Source organism: Ranitomeya imitator, chromosome 3 (genome assembly GCF_032444005.1).
Source record: "Ranitomeya imitator isolate aRanImi1 chromosome 3, aRanImi1.pri, whole genome shotgun sequence".
Classification (NCBI taxonomy): domain Eukaryota; kingdom Metazoa; phylum Chordata; class Amphibia; order Anura; family Dendrobatidae; genus Ranitomeya; species Ranitomeya imitator.
This window is the reverse complement of record NC_091284.1, coordinates 37,111,293-37,128,330: the sequence shown is the minus strand read 5'-3', so window position 1 is coordinate 37,128,330 and position 17,038 is coordinate 37,111,293. Positions and strand designations below refer to the sequence as shown.

Genomic DNA, 17,038 nt, shown 5'->3' with positions numbered 1-17,038 from the left:
TTCTTAAAGCCAGAAAGTTGCCATTTGAAATTACTTTAATTTTGTAGAAAAAAAAAGCAGATCACAGACAGGGCACAAAACTAAACAACTGAATGAACATCCTCCAAGGCTGGTGATTCCATAATTTTTGCCAGGGGTTGTAGTTTGAAAAATACGGTATATACTGTGTAATGCCTTCAAGGAAGGAACTAGTTAAATGTCAGAGACTGAAAAGCAGCATCCAAATGGTTAAATAGCGCTGATCAGAGCAAGCGCAGGTTGCTGCTCTTGGAGGCGGGTACCAGCCGCCACCAGCCATGTATTTTGCGCACTTTGTTCCCGCGCTTGATGTAGGAAGTACTATTGTGTTCTGTTTTCTAGATTATGTAAGCGGTGCTTTTACTTTTATACTTCTGTTATTTGCTTACTCTAAACCTGATTACTTGCGTTATCTTTAGGCGGAAACGTCTGCTTTCACAAGAAAATTCTCCCGAGCCGGCTAAAAAGCTACATGTTACCGTAACTGAGACCATAGAGCTTCCTGATGGAGATGATGATGACGATGATGATAAGGCAGTGGAGGTAGATGATGGAGATGTGATCATCATGGAGGAGGTCAGTACACCCAAACCCAAGAGTGATAAAACACCAGAAAACGGCACAGGTCTTAGTCCTATCCCCATGGACAGTTTGGAGGGTGTACCTTCGGGAATGACAGCAGCCACAACACAAACGGACAAGCCAGAAATAACCGTAAAAAAGGAAGAAGATGATGGAAACTTTCAAGGGTGCCAGGAGATGTCAGGTGAGCAGGTCTACCAACACTGTAATGGCGCCATGACACATAACCAGCAGAGTCACAGCCTTGCGGTACAAGATGAGAAGGAATACTATAAGAAACATTGTGAAGAACTGAGCATTAAACTAAAAAACTTGGGAGAAACCATAACTCAGCAAATGAAAAAAGAGACTTCTCACCAGCAAACACAGACTCTTCCCAGTAGCGGGGACGTAAAGTATGAACATGCCTTAAAAGAAATCAGCAGACTTAATCTAATGTGCAAAAAACTGCAGGAGCTGAAATCAGAGTCCGGCTGTTCTCCCATCATTGAAGTGGACAGCACGAGTGAAGTCGACGATATGGCGTTACAACTGGATGGCATTTTCCGGAAACTTGACACCTGCTCGGCAGAAAAAGATCAGTGCAAAGCAGAGGTAAGAGATCATCATCAGTGTTTTCTTAATATAAATTACTATACTTGCATACAAGTTTTTTTTCGAGCCAGTGGGCAGCTGGGCCCTGCACCCCCCAAGCAGAGCCGTTTATCTAGATCAGAGGTCCCCAACTCCAGTCCTCAAGGCCCACCAACAGGTCATGTTTTCAGGATTTCCTTTGCATTGCACAGGTGATGCAATTATTACCTGGGCAAGACTAAGGAAATCCTGAAAACATGACCTGTTGGTGGGCCTTGAGGACTGGAGTTGGGGACCTCTGATCTAGATAACGGCTTCTATGCAGAGTCGAGAGAAATCAGAGAAGCCTAAAGAATGTCTCTGATCTCCGAGAGACAAAATGTTGCTCTCCAGGTGATCTGTCTGGATTAATGGGAACAACCCTAGTCTGAGATGGTGAAGAAGTTCATATCACTGTCCCTGATGGTTTAGGTCAATAAAAAATTTAAAGAGGATTTTTCACAAATTGGAAAAAAAATTATTTTTTATTTTACATCTGTTAAGGAAATATTAGGAAGTATTTGGTGCCTAAGAGTTAGCTTTAAGCTACATGGGTTTTATCCATAGATTTCACTGGGGGCGTGTACTTCTTCTCCCTGTATGAATTGACCAATCATAAGCAGGAAGCAACACAGAATTAAAAGCACACCCCCATTTTTATCATTCTACCTAAAACAAGTCTGTGTAACATGGAGTGGTAGTCACTTCAATGGATGCAGTTACACGCGGTCAGCCGGAGGAGACGGCTGCTTTTTCTTTAGCACTATTCCTCTGTATGCTACACAGATTTGTCTGCAGTGGTTGTGGCAGCCATGGTGATGGTTCATCACATAACCCTCCCTCTCCATTACATGCCTCTTCCAGATCGAGCGGTTACAGCAGGAGAAGAAGAAGCTGGAGGCCGAGAATAAACAACTCAAGATGGAAATACAGCAACTAAAGGAAGCCGCTAATGAGAGTAGCGCCTCCATCAGTGAACTGGGAGAAGAGAGGTGTGCAGGACTTTGGGGTTTTATGAAATTTGAAGCAGCGCCACTCTTGATCCAGTGGTTGTGTTTGGTATTGCAGCTTAGTCCAATTTCAGTGACTTTCTTGTGAGCTGCAATAGTCAACACAGCCTGTAAAGGCCCCTTCACATTAAGCGACGCTGCAGCGATACCGACAACGATCCGGATCGCTGCAGCGTCGCTGTTTGGTCGCTGGAGAGGTGTCACACAGACCGCTCTCCAGCGACCAACGATGTCGGTAAACATCGGGTAACTAAGCGCAGGGCCGCGCTTAGTAACCCGATGTTTACCCTGGTTACCTTCCTAAAAGTAAAAAAAACAAACAGTACATACTTACCTTCCGCTGTCTGTCCTCCAGCGCTCTGCTCTGCACTCCTCCTGTACTGTCTGTGTGAGCACAGCGGCCGGAAAGCAGAGCGGTGACGTCACCGCTCTGCTTTCCGGCTGACCGACGCTCACAGCCAGTACAGGAGGAGAGCAGAGCACAGCGCTGGAGGACAGACAGCGTTAGGTAAGTATGTACTGTTTGTTTTTTTTACTTTTAGGAAGGTAACCAGGGTAAACATCGGGTTACTAAGCGCGGCCCTGCGCTTAGTAACCCGATGTTTACCCTGGTTACCTTCCTAAAACATCGGGTTACTAAGCGCGGCCCTGCGCTTAGTTACCCGATGTTTACCCTGGTTACCAGTGAAGACATCGCTGGATCAGTGTCACACACGCCGATCCAGCGATGTCAGCGGGAGATCCAGCGACGAAATAAAGTTCTGGACTTTCTTCAGCGACCAACGATCTCCCAGCAGGGGCCTGATCGTTGGTCGCTGTCACACATAACGATTTTATTAACGATATCGTTGCTACGTCACAAAAAGCAACGATATCGTTAACAATATCGTTATGTGTGAAGGTACCTTTAGAAATAAGCCCTGGTTTTTAATACAACCCCTTCCCGCCTTTGCCAATTTTTGTTTTTACACTTCTGTTTTTTTTTTTCCTCTTTCTTCCAACTTTTACTGATTAAAACATCAGTAAAAAGTCACGTAGGCGGAGCCTCTCTGCAGAACAGTAAAACTCGCCTGTCCCCATCCTGTACCATGGAGTGCATATTTCATGTAGGGCAGTACTTTAGCCTCTGGGCACTACACATGTCTCTAGATGTGGCTTGTGGGGGACATTCCTGGCCTGTGAGATGTCAGTCCAGCCAGGAGGGAGGCGGCCCATCCTGACTGTTTAGGCAAGTGGCTCCACCCCTCTGACTCTTTTTCTACCGTTTCAATATCTGGCACCCAAGATGAAAATCCCCAAACCTCAGTGTGCAGTACAAGTGACCTACATCTGTATATGCTGCCTTTTAAATGACAGCCAGGGTCAATATGGGGGGGGGTCATCGTTTTGCCATAGCAAAGCCTGCAGTGTTAGAGGCGCATCCATTTTCCCCATTTTTGTCGCATACACTCCTTACACGTTTTTACACTTTTCCCTTTATAGGACAAAGTTACGGATGCTACGGATTCACGTTGCCCAGTTATTGACCACGCTGATGCCAGACTTGGACTTGGAGCAGGTGGATTACGACGTGGACGTGATTGATGAGATTTTAGTGCAAGTGCTGGAGCAGGCAGAGAAACAAGCCAACGGCCACGAATAACATTAAGGATGTCAGAGAAAGGAGTTACTATGTCGAACTTTATTTAAATCTTACGATGAACACAACAATGGCCGCCGCGGAGAATCGGACTCTCCAGTGATCCTGGACCTCCTGCGGCACACGACGGACACCACACGCCCTGTTGTTCTATTTGCAAGAGAAGATTTATGCACAAGGCGGATACCTCAGTTTTTCTACAGATTTTCCTAATTATATAATACCCTGCTGTATTTTTCATACGTGAATTGCCAAAACCGCGCTAATGGTGAAATGTTAGGATAAGGTGGACGCCCCATCTGAACAATTTGTAATGTGTCATTTTTATTTTATTTTTTGTACTCTTATTGAAAAAGTTTTCCCCCCATTTTAAGTGATTGGTTTTGGCCCAGTGTGGGGTAATAAAAAAATAAAATAAATAAATAATCCTATACTCTCCACCCGCACTCGCTACGGTTTCACCTATAGGTCTCAAGGCATCAACACTCACGTGACCATTGCAACCAATAAGCTGCCGCTGATCTGCACCCTTCACATTGTACCTCAGCCAAGAAGCGGGACAGTGGTCATGTGATGCCCTGAGATGGCGGGTGATAGCGTAGCTAATGCAGAGGAGAGCCGCCACACCGGGAGGAGGGTATTATATATACCTGATCTTCAGATCGTCATTCATAGAGTTGAAATTTTATTTTAAGCATTGAATCATTAACAACAGTTTTAGCCCCATCCAGTCACTGTAGAACTACACCTCCCAGCATACACCATCTGGGGAATTTTGGAAGTTTGACAGCTGCAAAGTTATAGTCTGAGAACCACGATTCAGAGGTCAGAAACTTACGGCAGAAGTGTAACTTCAGGCTGGAAATAGTAGTTTAAAAACAGCTGAACTCCAGCTTACTCCTAGCTTTCCATATGAATCATGTACTTCTTTAGTCCCCAAAAAAAAATCACCCATTTCAGACAGCAAACAATATGAACAATACATTTCCTACTTTTTAAAACTTCCCTACTGGTATAATAAAGTGGAGGGGGTCCATATAGTTTAATTTTAATGCACTAGGGTAAAATAGGGATGTAGTAGATCTATTGTTGGTGTTTTACTGCGCCATTTTCCTTGTACACATATGGTTTTACACAGTGCACATTCATTCTGTTCTGCTGTATCTACGCACACACAGCTTTCCTACATGCGCACACACAGCTTTCCTACATGCGCACACACAGCTTTCCTACATGCGCACACACAGCTTTCCTACATGCGCACACACAGCTTTCCTACATGCGCACACACAGCTTTCCTACATGCGCACACACAGCTTTCCTACATGCGCACACACAGCTTTCCTACATGCGCACACACAGCTTTCCTACATGCGCACACACAGCTCTGCTACATGCGCACACACAGCTTTCCTACATGCGCACACAGGTCTCCTACATGCGCACACACAGCTCTCCTACATGCGCACACACAGCTCTCCTACATGCGCACACACAGGTCTCCTACATGCGCACACACAGGTCTCCTACATGCGCACACACAGCTCTCCTACATGCGCACACACAGCTCTCCTACATGCGCACACACAGCTCTCCTACATGCGCACACACAGCTCTCCTACATGCGCACACACAGGTCTCCTACATGCGCACACACAGCTTTCCTACATGCGCACACAGGTCTCCTACATGCGCGCACACACAGCTTTCCTACATGCGCACACACAGCTCTGCTACATGCGCACACACAGCTTTCCTACATGCGCACACAGGTCTCCTACATGCGCGCACACACAGCTTTCCTACATGCGCACACACAGCTCTCCTACATGCACACACAGGTCTCCTACATGCGCACACACAGCTTTCCTACATGCGCACACAGGTCTCCTACATGCGCACACACAGCTCTCCTACATGCGCACACAGGTCTCCTACATGCGCACACACAGCTCTCCTACATGCGCACACAGCTCTCCTACATGCGCACACAGGTCTCCTACATGCGCGCACACACAGCTTTCCTACATGCGCACACACAGCTCTCCTACATGCACACACAGCTTTCCTACATGCGCACACACAGCTCTCCTACATGCACACACCTCTTCTACATGCACACACCCTAGCTTGGCTACATACTCACACCTCTGCTGCATGCGCGCAAACGCATTGTAAGCATTACCACATTTTTCTTTCCAGGCATGTTGCTGATCACATGACTTAAATGGCCCTTCAGCTATTCAGGACTTATAGCTTCCTTGCACCTCTAGTGATGTGCAGGTCCTGGTGGCTTCCTCTCCGGCCCTGCAGCGATAAGACAGATCAGTGTCAGGCTGGAGGAAAGCGACTTGTGCCGCTGTAAACTTCTCTCAGCAGGATTTTTTTTTCCTTGCTAAAAAAAAAAAGTGCATCTTAGTCCAAAAAAATACAGTATTTATTTATAGCAATAATTATTACATACATATCTTGCGTCCCAAAAAAGTATTTTAGGTCCATGTTCAGACTTGGTGGATTTGCAGAACAGTCTGCAGCCAAGACAAATGGAGCGTGAACAATTCTATAAATCTTCATTCAGTGGCAGAAAATGCTGCAAATTTTTATCTCTGATTTGATCCCAATAATGTATAAGGGGGTAATAACCGCAGCAAAGAAGAAAAAAAAATGCATGTAAAGCTGAGGGCATGTGAATATGGCCCAATAAGACTGGATACTAACTGCCCATTTCCCCCATATGTATATATTGATACATAGAATAATTGTAATACGTCGAGTTCTAACTATGCAAATGTATTAATACTATATATTTATTGCAGTAAGTGCACTGTCGGGAAGGAGGTAGAATTCCTTTTTGCAGCAAGTCGCAGATTTAGGAAGGAAATCATGGTACAGATGCTCCTGGACGCGCTGTAATAATTATATGCCACTGGTTATGTCCTTGTTCTCCATGTTTGATCATGTGGACGTCACCCACCTATAAAAAGGCTGGAACGTCCTCCATAAATCAAGCGGACCATAGATAACCAGCTGTCGGCTTCTCTTCTTCGGCACAGCGGCTGTCCCAGGTGTTTGCGCAGCCCAGGTAAAGGTCGGCTGTGCCTCAGTGTTAATTCCCCTCCAGGTCATAAAGAAAAAATATTTTATAGCAGATTTTTTTTTTTTTTTTAAATTTTGTGTTCAACAGCGCCACTCTTATTTGTGGCGGTCTCTGGTATTGCAGCTCAGCCCCATTGACTTTAATATGGATTGATTGCAATATGAGGCGCAGCCCATGCACTAGGGCGGTGCCGTTTTCCTCTCGTACGTCCACTTGTCGCCATTGCTGCAGGTATCTACACCCATCGTGTTTCTTCTGCTGCAAATAACACATTTTCTGATTGCGCTCTGTCTGACCCATCAATAATACGTTCAGTCGTGTACAGATATATAACATTTATGTACTGTTTTTACCGCTGCGTTCTGTCTCCTAGAGCGGCTATAACGGATGATGGTATCGTCCATTTCTCTTCATGCTGTTTATAATTATGGGCTGTTATTGTGAAATTTTACCATTTTTTTTTATTAAACACATTTTTGTTTTTATTTGCTGATTTCTGTGGGGTTTTTTCTCCTCCCCCATGACAGTACCACGGAGAGAGGGGATCCGCCCTTCAGGGACAGGAAACCTACAGATAAAAAGGGCGGTACCTCTCCCTCGCATCAGTTGGTTTCCTGTCCCTGATGGGGAACCTTCAGTATGGCGTACCTGAAGAATAGAAGATACGAAGAGGCGGTGTCCAGGTCTGGCCAGACCTGTACAGGCAGCGGGGATCCCCTGCAACAGCTGGTGCGGTGTCCTGAAGCTGGAACTGAGGGGTCTTTCAGGGTGTGCGGGGGGGAGGGCAGCAGCCACACCATATTCCGGTGTAGAGTTTCCGGACTGCTCATGTGCCTGAGTGGCCCCCTGATGACGTAGTCGGTGGGTCACACGACTGAAGGAGGAACTTCCAGTATGGAACCGGAAGCAGCGTAGGGGACACGTCGGGTGACTTTTTTTTAAAAAAAAAAGGGAGTGGGGTGAGACTCTCCCTGCAGCATACGCGGCCCCCTGTTGCAATGGAGGATGAAACCGCAACAGCCAAAGCAGCAGCAGCTAGGAAGAAGGAAGGGGATGCAACAGCATGATTCTTAAACCAGGCGAAGTGGACATTCTACCCAGCAGAGCAGGAGCTCCAGCGCAGTGGAGGAATCTCCAGCCTCAAAAGGCCCATCAGCGGACCCTATTCCTCCTTCAAAACTGGTACCCGCGGCTGCGTCTGATTAGTGAGTGATCTTCGTGAAAGATCACTTTGTAATTGGGGTCCCCTTTCTCTTTCATTTATCCAGGAAGGAAAAAGCTTGGCTAAGTCCAAGCACAGGAGCTGCCCCATGTGTAAAGAGAATTTATCACCTGGGATAAGAGCATCTGCTCTATGCATGAATGGCAGAGTATGTGAGTAGACCCCAAATTTCACCTCCGAATTAAGATCAGTAATCAAAATGGAGGTTGAAAGCACCTGTTAAATCCCTCTCACAAGGAAGTGGTATAAAGAAACAAAAGGCCAGCAGGCTCCCCGAATCTGAGTCCACTAGTTCAGAGGAGAAAGATTCGGGTTCATCAGATGCTTCCTTAGAGGAAGAAATGGGGAGGGGGGCCTTGTTTCCCATTAGAGGAGATGGAGGGTCTGGTTAAAGCAGTGAGATCCACTATAGGAGCAATGGACCCTCGCACAGAAAAGACCGTATAGGATGTGATGTTTGGGGGGAGTGGGACAAAAAAGCGGAAGTCATTTCCCCTAAATGAAAATATACTGGCCCTAATTAAAAAGGAGTGGGATAAGCCGGATAGAAAAAAACTCCTCTGTGCTGTCCCTTAAGAGGAAATACCCCTTTGAAGATTTAGCATCGACATCCTAGACTAAAGCCCCAAAATTGGATGTAGCAGTAGCAAAGCCTTCCAAGAAACTTGACCTCCCCTTTGAGGACATGGGAGTCTTTAACCCCTTCATGACGTTGGGATTTTCCGTGTTCGTTTTTTCGCTCCCCTCCTTCCCAGAGCCATAACTTTTTTTTATTTTTCGTCAATATCGCCATGTGAGGGCTTATTTTTTGCAGGACGAGTTTTACTTTTGAACGACATCATTGGTTTAACCATGTCGTGTACTAGAAAACGGGTAAAAAATTCCAAATGCGGTGAAATTGCAAAAAAAAGTGCAATCCCACACTTGTTTTTTGTTTGTTTTTTTTTTTTTTTGCTAGGTTCACTAAATGCTAAAACTGACCTAATATTATGATTCTCCAGGTCATTACGAGTTCGTAGGCACCAAACATGTCTAGGTTCTCTTTTATCTAAGTGGTGGAAAAAAAAAATTCCAAACTTTAATTAAAAAAAAAAATTGCGCCATTTTCCGATACCTATAGCGTCTCCATTTTTCGTGATCTGGGGTTGGATGAGGGCTTATGTTTTGCGTTCCAAGCTGACGTTTTTATTGATACCAAGTTTGTGCTGATACGTTCTTTTGATCGCCCGTTATTGCATTTTAGTGCAACGTTGCGCCGACCAAAAAAAACGTAATTCTGGTGTTTCGAAATTTTTTTCTCCCTACGCCGTTTAGCGATCAGGTTAATGCTTTTTTTTATGGATCGGGCAATTCTGAACGCAGCAATACCCAATATGTGTAGGTTTGATTTTTATTTTTTTTTTTATATATATTTTATTTTGAACTAGCTGAAGAGCCCAGCGTTGCCTGGGCATAGTAAATATCTGTGGTTAGTTATAGCACCTTACTTCTCTTATTTTCCCATCACGCCTCTCATTTTCCCCCTCACATCTCTCATTTTCTCCCTTACACCTCTCATTTTCCCCTAACTTCTTATTTTCCCCCTCACTCCTCTCATTCCTCCCTCACTCCTCTCATTCCCCCCTAACACCTGTCATTTCGACCTCACATCTGTCATTTTCCCATCACTTCACTATTTTCTCTCACTCCTCTCATTTTGCACTCACACCTTTTCATTTTCCCCTCAGTATATACATGTTTGTCATCTCCCTTATATATAGTATACACCTGTATGTCATCTCCCCTGTAAATAGTATATACCTGCTGTATGTCATCTCCTCCTGTATAGTATATACCTGTATGTCATCTCCCCTGTAAATAGTATATACCTGCTGTATGTCATCTCCTCCTGTATATTGTATATACCGGTCATCTCCTCCTGTATAGTATATACCTGTATGTCATCTCTTCTGTATATACTATATACCTGTATGTCATCTCCTATATATAGTATATACCTGCTGTATGTCATCTCTATATACCTATGTGTCATCTTTTTTATATAGTATATACCTGTGTCATCTCCTGTATATAGTTCCCTGAAATCATCTTTAAGGACCTTCCACCTACCTCTAACTTTGTCATTAGTGCCAATGTGCACCATGACCGCTGGGTCCTCACCAGCCCCTCCCAATAATCTGTCCACCCGATCAGCGATGTGTCGGACTCGAGCGCCAGGTAGGCAGCACACCGTTCGACGATCCCTGTCTTTGTGACAGATTGCCCTATCTGTTCCCCTAATAATTGAGTCCCCCACTACCAGCACCTGTCTGGCCTGCCCTGCTCTCCTATTTCCCTCCTTACTGGAGCAGTCACTCCTCCGGCTTTCAGAGGACATGCCTGGCTGCAGCAGTGCTACCCCTGTACTGGCACCCCCCTCATCTGCCAACTTAGCAAACTTATTGGGGTGTTCCAGATCAGGACTAGCCTCCCTGGCACTCTTCCCTCTACCCCGCTTCCTAACTGTCATCCAGCTTGCTACTTCATTGTTCTGCAGCTCCATCCCACCATCACCCCCCTCATCTGTCCCATTGAGCGTCTGCTCCGTGAGCAGAAGACTCCTCTCCATGTTGTCTATGGATCTCAGTGTTGCCAGCTGCACATTTAGAGTCAGAATCTGGGTTTCCAAATGCACAACGTGCTCACATCTCGCACAGCAGTATGCACCCTCGATCGGCTGCTCAAGGACTGCATACATGTGGCAAGATGTGCACTGGATGGCATTAACAATCGTGGAGCACATTTCCTAATGGGGATTGCACCAGACAGAACAGTTCAATTAAAAAAAAAAAAAATAAATAAATACAAAGTATTAATAAAAATCAGACAGCAATTCCTCCCCTGGAAACTCCCTGAATCCAAAGTCACTGAATCACAAGTCACACTTACCGCCGTCCACACTTACGCTCAGGACACACTCAGCTCGCTCACACTCGCTCTGCTGAAGATTTATAGATTTTTTTTTTTCCTAGTTCCCCTCAACAGCAATCAACCTTGCTGTTCAAATGCACTTCCAAAAAGGACTTGAGCCCCAAACAGCTGCCCCTTATAAACCCTTAACTATGAGCCCCCACCCTAAGTTAACCCTTATGAATATACCTACCCCCAATTCAGCAACTCACACCAATTCACACAGGTATTTGTTAAAGGCTTTCCAAATACCTCTTCACTGAATCACAAGTCACACTTACCGGCGTCCACACTTACGCTCAGGACACACTCAGCTCGCTCACACTCGCTCTGCTGAAGATTTATAGATTTTTTTTTTTTTTTTTCTAGTTCCCCTCAACAGCAATCAACCTTGCTGTTCAAATGCACTTCCAAAAAAAGGTGTCATCTCCTCCTGTATATAGTATATACGTGTGTCATCTCCTCCTGTATATAGTATATACCTGTGTCATCTCCTGTATATAGTATATACCTGTGTCATCTCCTGTATATACTATATACCTGTGTGTCATCTCCTGTATATAGTATATACGTGTGTCATCTGCTCCGGTATATAGTATATACCTGTTATCTCCTCCTGTACATAGTATGTACCTGTATGTCATCTCCTCCTGTATATAGTATATACTTGTCATCTCCTGTATATACAGTTAAGTCCATATATATTTGGACAGAGACAACATTTTTCTAATTTTGGTTATAGACATTACCACAATGAATTTTAAACAAAACCATTCAGATGCAGTTGAAGTTCAGACTTTCAGCTTTCATTTGAGGGGATCCACATTAAAATTGGATGAAGGGTTTAGGAGTTTCAGCTCCTTAACATGTGCCGCCCTGTTTTTAAAGGGACCAAAAGTAATTGGACAGATTAAATCATTGTAAATAAAATGTTCATTTCTAGTACTTGGTTGAAAACCCTTTGTTGGCAATGACTGCCTGAAGTCTTGAACTCATGGACATCACCAGACGATGTGTTTCCTCCTTTTTGATGCTCTGCCAGGCCTTCACTGGGGTGGTTTTCAGTTGCTGTTTGTTTGTGGCCTTTCTGTCTGAAGTTTAGTCTTTAACAAGTGAAATGCTGCTCAATTGGGTTGAGATCAGGTGACTGACTTGGCCATTCAAGAATATTCCACTTTAATTAACTCCTGGGTTGCTTTGGCTTTATGTTTTGGGTCATTGTCCATCTGTAGTATGAAACGACGACCAATCAGTTTGGCTGCATTTGGCTGGATCTGAGCACACAGTATGGCGGCTCTGAAGACCTCAGAATTCATTCGGCTGCTTCTGTCCTGTGTCACATCATCAATAAACACTAGTGACCCAGTGCCACTGGCAGCCATGCATGCCCGCGCCATCACACTGCCTCCGCCGGGTCTTACAGATGATGTGGTATGCTTTGGATCATGAGCTGTACCACGCCTTCCCCATACTTTTCTCTTTCCATCAGGTTGATCTTGGTTTCATCTGTCCAAAGAATGTTCTTCCAGAACTGTGCTGTTTTTTTTAGATGTTTTTTTAGCAAAGTCCAGTCTAACCTTTATCTTCTTGATGCTTATGAGTGGCTGCACCGTGCAGTGAACCCTCTGTAGTTACTTTCATGCAGTCTTCTCTTTATGGTAGATTTGGATATTGATACGCCGACCTCCTGGAGAGTGTTGGTCACTTGGTTGGCTGTTGTGAAGGGGTTTCTCTTCACCATGGAGATTATTCTGCGATCATCCACCACTGTTGTCTTCCGTGGGCGTCCAGGTCTTTTTGCATTGATGAGTTCCCCAGTGCTTTCTTTCTTTCTCAGGATGTACCAAACTGTAGATTTTGCCACTCCTAATATTGTAGCAATTTCTCGGATGGGTTTTTCTGTTTTTGCAGCTTAAGGATGGCTTGTTTCACCTGCATGGAGAGCTCCTTTGACCTCATGTTTACTTCACAGCAAAACCTTCCAAATGCAAGAACCACACCTCAAATCAACTCCAGGACTCTTATCTGCTTAATTGAGAATAACATAACGAAAGGATTGCCCACACCTGTCCATGAAATAGCCTTGGAGTCAATTGTCCAATTACTTTTGGTCCCTTTAAAAACAGGGTGGCACATGCCACGCCTTGCGCAGGCGTGTACTACGGAGGACAGAGAATGAACTTCAATCCAATATTGCAGCCAGCATGCAGCCAGCGGGTAAGGAAAGGGTGAATCAAACACCCAAAAACCCCGCCTCCATGGCTGAAGATTGTTCCCTCCAAATTCAGGTGACAGTGTCCCTTTTAAGGAGCTGAAACTGCTAAACCTTTCATCCAATTTTAATGTGGATACCCTCAAATGAAAGCTGAAAGTCTGAACTTCAACTGCATCTGAATTGTTTTGTTTAACCCCTTCCCGACCTGTGACACAGCGTATGCGTCATGAAAGTCGGTGCCAATCCGACCTGTGACGCCTATGTGGCGTCATGGAAAGATCGCGTCCCTGCAGATTGGGTGAAAGGGTTAACTCCCATTTCACCCGATCTGCAGGGACAGGGGGAGTGGTAGTTTAGCCCATGGCTACGATCGCTCTGATTGGCTGTTGAAAGTGAAACTGCCAATCAGAGCGATTTGTAATATTTCACCTATTATAACTGGTGAAATATTACAATCCAGCCATGGCCGATGCTGCAATATCATCGGCCATGGCTGGAAACATTGATGTGCCCCCACCCCACCGATCGCCCCCCCCAGCCCTCCGATCTGTCCTTTACGCTGCTCCGCTCCCCTCCGTCCTCCTGTCCGCTCACCCCCGTGCTCTTGTCCGCTCACCCCCGTGCTCCAATCACCCCCCCCCGTGCTCCAACCACCCCCCCCTGCAGTCCGATCCACCCCCCCTGCAGTCCGATCCACCCCCCCTGCAGTCCGATCCACCCCCCGATGCTCCAATGCACCCCCCCGTGCTCCGATTTACCCCCCCCATGCTCCGATCCACCCCCCCCCATGCTACCCCCCACCCTATCATACTTACCGAGCCTCCCGTGGTCCGTGGTCTTCTTTCCTGGGCGCCGCCATCTTCCAAAATGGCGGGCGCATGCGCAGTGCGCCCGCCGAATCGGCCGGCAGATTCGTTTCAAGTGCATTTTGATCACTGCGATAAAACCTATCGCAGTGATCAAAATAAAAAAAATACTGAATGACCCCCCCCCCTTTGTCACCCCCATGGGTAGGGACAATAATAAAATAAAGATTTTTTTTTTTTTCTTCCACTAAGATTGGGGTAAGAATTAGGGTTAGGGTTAGGGCTAGGGTTAGGGTTTCGGTATGTGCACACGTATTCTGGTCCTCTGCGGATTTTTCCACTGCGGATTTGATAAATCCGCAGTGCTAAACCACTGCGGATTTACAGCGGTTTTTCTGCGCATTTCACTGCGGATTTACAACTGCGATTTTCTATTGTAGCAGTTGTAAAACCGCTGCGGAATCCGCAGAAAGAAGCGACATGCTGCGGAATGTAAACTGCTGCGTTTCCGTGCAGTTTTTCTGCAGCATGTGTACAGCGATTTTTGTTTTCCATAGGTTTACATTGAACTGTAAACTCATGGGAAGCTGCTGCGGATCCGCAGCGTTTTCCGCAGCGTGTGCACATACCTTTAGAATTAGGCTATGTGCACACGGTGCGGGTTTGGCTGCGGATTCGCAGCAGTGTTCCATCAGGTTTACAGTACCAAGTATACCTATGGAAAACCAAATCCGCTGTGCCCATGGTGCGGAAAATACCACGCGGAAACGCTGCGTTGTGTTTTCCGCAGCATGTCAATTCTTTGTGCGGATTCCGCAGCGTTTTACACTTGTTCCTCAATAGGAATCCGCAGGTGAAATCCGCACAAAAAACACTGGAAATCCACAGTAAATCCACAGGTAAAACGCAGTGCCTTTTACCCGCGGATTTTTCAAAAATGATGCTGAAAAATCTCACACGAATCCGCAATGTGGGCACATAGCCTTAGGGTTAGGGTTGGAATTAGGGTTGTGGTTAGGGTTGTGATTAGGGTTAGGGGTGTGTTGGGGTTAGAGTTGTGTTGCTGTTAGGGTTGTGATTAGGGTTATGGCTACAGTTGGGATTAGGGTTAGGGGTGTGGGGGGGTTAGAATTGAGGGGTTTCCACTGTTTAGGCACATCAGGGGTCTCCAAACGCAACATGGCGCCACCATTGATTCCAGCCAATCTTGTATTCAAAAAGTCAAATGGTGCTCCCTCACTTCCGAGCCCCGACGTGCACCCAAACAGTGGTTTACCCCCACATATGGGGTACCAGCATACTCAGGACAAACTGCGCAACAATTACTGGGGTCCAATTTCTCCTGTTACCCTTGAGAAAATAAAAAATTGCTTGCTAAAACATCATTTTTGAGGAAAGAAAAATGATTTTTTATTTTCACGGCTCTGCGTTGTAAAAGTCTGTGAAGCACTTGGGGGTTCAAAGTGCTCACCACATATCTAGATAAGTTCCTTGGGGGGTCTAGTTTCTAAAATGGGTTACTTGTGGGGGGTTTCTACTGTTTAGCCACATCAAGGGCTCCAAACGCAACATGGCGCCACCATTGATTCCAGCCAATCTTGTATTCAAAAAGTCAAATGGTGCTCCCTCACTTCTGAGCCCCGACGTGTGCCCAAACAGTGGTTTACCTCCACACATGGGGTATCAGCGTACTCAGGAGAAACTGGACGACAAATATTGGGGTCCAATTTCTCCTGTTACCCTTGGGAAAATTAAAAAATTCTGGGCTAAATAATTATTTTTGAGGAAAGAAAACATATTATTTTCACGGCTCTGCGTTATAAACTTCTGTGAAGCACTTGGGGGTTCAAAGTGCTCACCACACATCTAGATAAGTTCCTTTCGGGGTCTAGTTTCCAAAATGGGGTCACTTGTGGGGGGTTTCTACTGTTTAGCCACATCAAGGGCTCTGCAAACGCAACGTGACGCCCGCAGAGCATTCCATTAAAGTCTGCATTTCAAAACGTCACTACTTCACTTCCGAGTCCCAGCATGTGCCCAAACAGTGGTTTACCCCCACATATGGGGTATCACCGTACTTAGGAGAAACTGGACAACAACTTTTGGGGTCAAATTTCTCCTGTTACCCTTGGGAAAATAAAAAATTGCAGGCTAAAAGATCATGTTTGAGAAAATAATTTTTTATTTTATTTTCATGGCTCTGCGTTATAAACTTCTGTGAAGCACTTGGGGGTTCAAAGTCCTCACCACACATCTAGATTAGTACCTTTGGGGGTCTAGTTTCCAAAATGGGGTCATTTGTGGGGGATCTCCAATGTTTAGGCACACAAGGGCTCTCCAAATGTGACATGGTGTCCGCTAATGATTGGAGCTAATTTTCCATTTAAAAAGCCAAATGGCGTGCCTTCCCTTCCGAGCCCTGCCGTGCGCCCAAACAGTGGTTTACCCCCACATATGGGGTATCAGCGTACTCAGGACAAACTGGACAATAACATTTGGGGTCCAATTTCTCCTAATACCCTTGGCAAAATAGGAAATTCCAGGCTAAAAAATCATTTTTGAGGAAAGAAAAGTTATTTTTTATTTTCTTGGCTCTGCGTTATAAACTTCTGTGAAGCAGCTGGGGGTTTAAAGTGCTCAATATGCATCTAGATAAGTTCCTTGGGGGGTCTAGTATCCAAAATGGGGTCACTTGTGGGGGAGCTCCAATGTTTAGGCACACAGGGGCTCTCCAAACGCGACATGGTGTCCGCTAACAATTGGAGCTAATTTTCCATTCAAAAAGTCAAATGGCGCGCCTTCCCTTCCGAGCCCTGCCGTGTGCCCAAACAGTGGTTTACCCCCACATGTGAGGTATCGGCGTACTCGGGAGAAATTGCCCAACAAAT

The 17,038-nt window shown here is 45.6% G+C and overlaps 1 protein-coding gene across 1 annotated transcript in view; it reads left to right on the top strand.

Moving 5' to 3' along the window:
• Positions 1-7,443, top strand: part of MORC3 (MORC family CW-type zinc finger 3) — a 63,674-nt gene extending 56,231 nt beyond the window's left edge. The window contains exons 15-17 of the mRNA XM_069760766.1: positions 438-1,194; positions 2,077-2,204; positions 3,705-7,443. Of these exons, the coding sequence (XP_069616867.1) occupies positions 438-1,194; positions 2,077-2,204; positions 3,705-3,864 (1,045 nt within the window). The 3' untranslated portion in view covers positions 3,865-7,443. The remainder of the gene's footprint in view (positions 1-437; positions 1,195-2,076; positions 2,205-3,704) is intronic.
• Positions 7,444-17,038: the final 9,595 nt, after the last annotated feature.